Here is a 3,098-nt window from a genome sequence, read left to right as displayed (position 1 = left end):
AGTAGAGACGGGGTTTCACCATGTTGACCAGGATGGTCTCGATCTCTTGACCTCGTGATCCACCCGCCTCGGCCTCCCAAAGTGCTGGGATTACAGGCTTGAGCCACCGCGCCCGGCCCTTGTTATACAGTTCTTTCTAACCAATGTTTGAAATTTATCATGGTTAACATCCTTTCAAATTAAAACAAATCAAACCGAACCCCAAATAAGTAGGAAAAAAAATTTTTAAACTAGTATACTCTTTGCTGTTCAAGTAACAAGTAAAATGGTGATTAGTATGTTTCATCAGTTTATAAAGAGCTAACAGTGCCAGAGGTGGCATCCTTTTAAGTTAGAAAAACTGTGGGCAAAGACAGTATCTAGTTTGCTTACCAGCATGCTATTTTGCTTAATTTAGCAAAGTAAAAGCACGCAGTATCGGCTCAATAAGTATCTGTAAAGTGAATACATTAATTTTAATGAAATATACTAATACACTGAGGATAACTGCTTAGACACAAACGTTAATTCTATAGAGCCTTCACTATTCTAAATGCTATTACATTAAACTGAACTCTATCACCTGAAGAGCCACGATCAAAATTAAGAGGAATTGTCTCAAAAAGATGTTCCCATAGAACATGGCAATTCTGAATCCCACCCCATAAAACAGTAAAAACTTTGCGGCTTTTAAATAGCAAATTGAAGGTATGAAACAACACTTTCATGTTTATTTTTGTTTGCTTTCCTTCAGTCACTTTTGTATACCACTTTGACTTCTATTTATTTTATTCTTTTTTTTTTTTTTTGAGATGGAGTCTTGCTCTGTCACCCAGGCTGGAGTGCAATGGTGTGATCTCAGCTCACTGCAACCTCCACCTCTGGGGTTCAAGTGATCCTCCTGCCTCAGCCTCCCAAGTAGCTGGGATTACAGGCGCACGTCACCATACCCAGCTAATTTTTATTTTTAGTAGAGACAGGCTTTCACCATGTTGATCAGGCTGGTCTCGAACTCCTGACCTCAAGTAATCTGACTACCTTGGCCTCCCAAAGTGTTGGGATTACAGGCGTGAGCCATTGCACCTGGCCATATTTTATTCTTTATTAGAATAAAGTCTATAAAAAGGAGTTTTCTCATTGAACAAATGTAATCACCCCTTGAATGAAGAGTATATACTTAATTATAATATCCACCTGATATCAAACATCAGAATGCAGAAAGGCTAAAACAAAACAACCCAGAAACTCTAAAAGTTTAAGCAAACGCAGTAAAATACTCATTTGTTACTTGTCTGCTTTAAAAAAAGAAAGAAAATTGTTTTGATACTAAAATTCTGAATTGCATTCTCTCACATATGATGAGACTTTTCCCACCCACATTCCTTCAGAAGTCAAGCTGACATTGAACAAAATAGCACTAATCATGCTATTTTAGTTATGTGACCAATCAGAGTCTGATTAGCTTTCCCATTATTTTAGTCAAATGGTGCAATATATGAGAATAAAAGCTGAATACTCCCAGTAAAAATCTGTACAGAATAAAAATCCACGTCCTTTTTCAAGCAGTGAAAGTCAAAGTTAAATAAAGGGTATCTTAAGTGAAACTCACAAACCTTCAGCAATCATGTCTTCCATCTCTGTGTCAGATGAATTATCTGCATGTTTTGTATTATTCTGTAGCTCTGGCTGAACACACACTGAATTTATCACCTGATTATCCAAAAGAGGCCGTTTTTTCACAGGCTGTTCTATTAGCAAAGACGAACGACTCACCTTTAAAAAGGAGAAATAAAAAAATGAAACAATCTCTGAAAAGACATTTAGAAATAACTTGGTTTAAAAAACTCTTGAAATGAAACCAATTTGTGATAATTTACTAGTTCAACTGATCAGATCCATTTATTAGGTGCTTTATTCCTTGAGAATAGGTTAGGTGGTCTGGACATGAATAGTTTATTTCTGGTCACCAGCAGTACAGCTGCTTCAAAGACTCTGTCAAATGAAACCTAGTGTCTGAGTTTAGGCAAGTAGTTTTTCGGGTAAAGTCTTAAAATTCAGCAATTCCTTATCTTCAGAATTAATACTAATCATCCAGTAATCCTGCACTATGTATATTTTGGTAGCTCAGTCCAACACTAAAAAACAAAAACAGTAACTATCGGTATATTTAAGAGTTGTTTTTTTTTTTTTAACTTTTATTATCTGAAAAACAAAAATTAATGGCTCTCACTAGTGGTAAGAGATAATAATAGCTATGGCTATGAAGTGCCAGGTACTATACAGAATAATTTATGCACATTTAGTTCTCTCAACAACCCTAGGGGCAAAGCACCATCTCCATCTGACAGATAAGCAAAATAAAGATCAGAAAGTCTGAATGACTTGACAAAGGTTACACGGCCAGTATGGAGTAGACAGGAAAAAAAGACTGTCCCTCCATCCAATATATGAGAATTGCTATAGGAAATCCAAGTTTGACACACACACACACACACACACAGAGGAAACTGAACACAACGGCAACTGATTGGGTAGCTGTGTATCACAATGCAAGATTTTCAACCATGAATCTGAAAATTCAGATGACTCAAAGGCCTTCCAAAAAATTGTTCATATTTTTATATCTGCTTATCTTTGACATATTTTCTAGGGAAAAATGTTTATCTCTAGATATTAGCATACAAATTATGTACAGCTTAGCCTCAAGTTGTAAGACCTGCAGTGATAAAGCACCTTCATTTTGAGCTAAACATTTTACAGCATTTTAAAAATGATTGAAGGCTAAAATTTAGGAATAATGAGAAAATATATTTACTAATTACGAACCATCAATTGGGTAACTTCAGATGATCTAAAGTAATACACTTTATGGCCAGGTGCAGTCCCAGCATTCTGGGAGGCTGAGGCGGCAGATCACTTGAGGCCAGGAGTTTGAGACCAGCCTGGCCAACATGGTGAAACCCCTTCTGTACTAAAATACAAAAATTGGCCAGGCGTGGTGGTAATGCCTGTAAGTCCCAGCTACTGAGGTAGCTAAGGCATAAGAATCACTTGAACCTACGAGGCAGGAATTGTAGTGCCACTCACTCCAGCCTGGGTGACAGAGTGAGACTCTGTCT

The 3,098-nt window shown here is 37.0% G+C and overlaps 1 protein-coding gene across 1 annotated transcript in view; it reads right to left on the bottom strand.

The window, feature by feature from the left end:
* PHC3 (polyhomeotic homolog 3) overlaps nt 1-3,098 on the bottom strand; it is an 89,955-nt gene that overhangs the window by 17,664 nt on the left and 69,193 nt on the right. The window contains exon 10 of the mRNA XM_037729041.1: nt 1,593-1,752. Coding sequence (XP_037584969.1) covers nt 1,593-1,752 — 160 coding nt within the window. The remainder of the gene's footprint in view (nt 1-1,592; nt 1,753-3,098) is intronic.

This window comes from Cebus imitator, unplaced genomic scaffold (assembly GCF_001604975.1).
Source record: "Cebus imitator isolate Cc_AM_T3 unplaced genomic scaffold, Cebus_imitator-1.0 Scaffold287, whole genome shotgun sequence".
NCBI classification, from domain to species: Eukaryota; Metazoa; Chordata; class Mammalia; order Primates; family Cebidae; genus Cebus; species Cebus imitator.
This window is presented reverse-complemented; position numbering and strand designations above follow the sequence as displayed.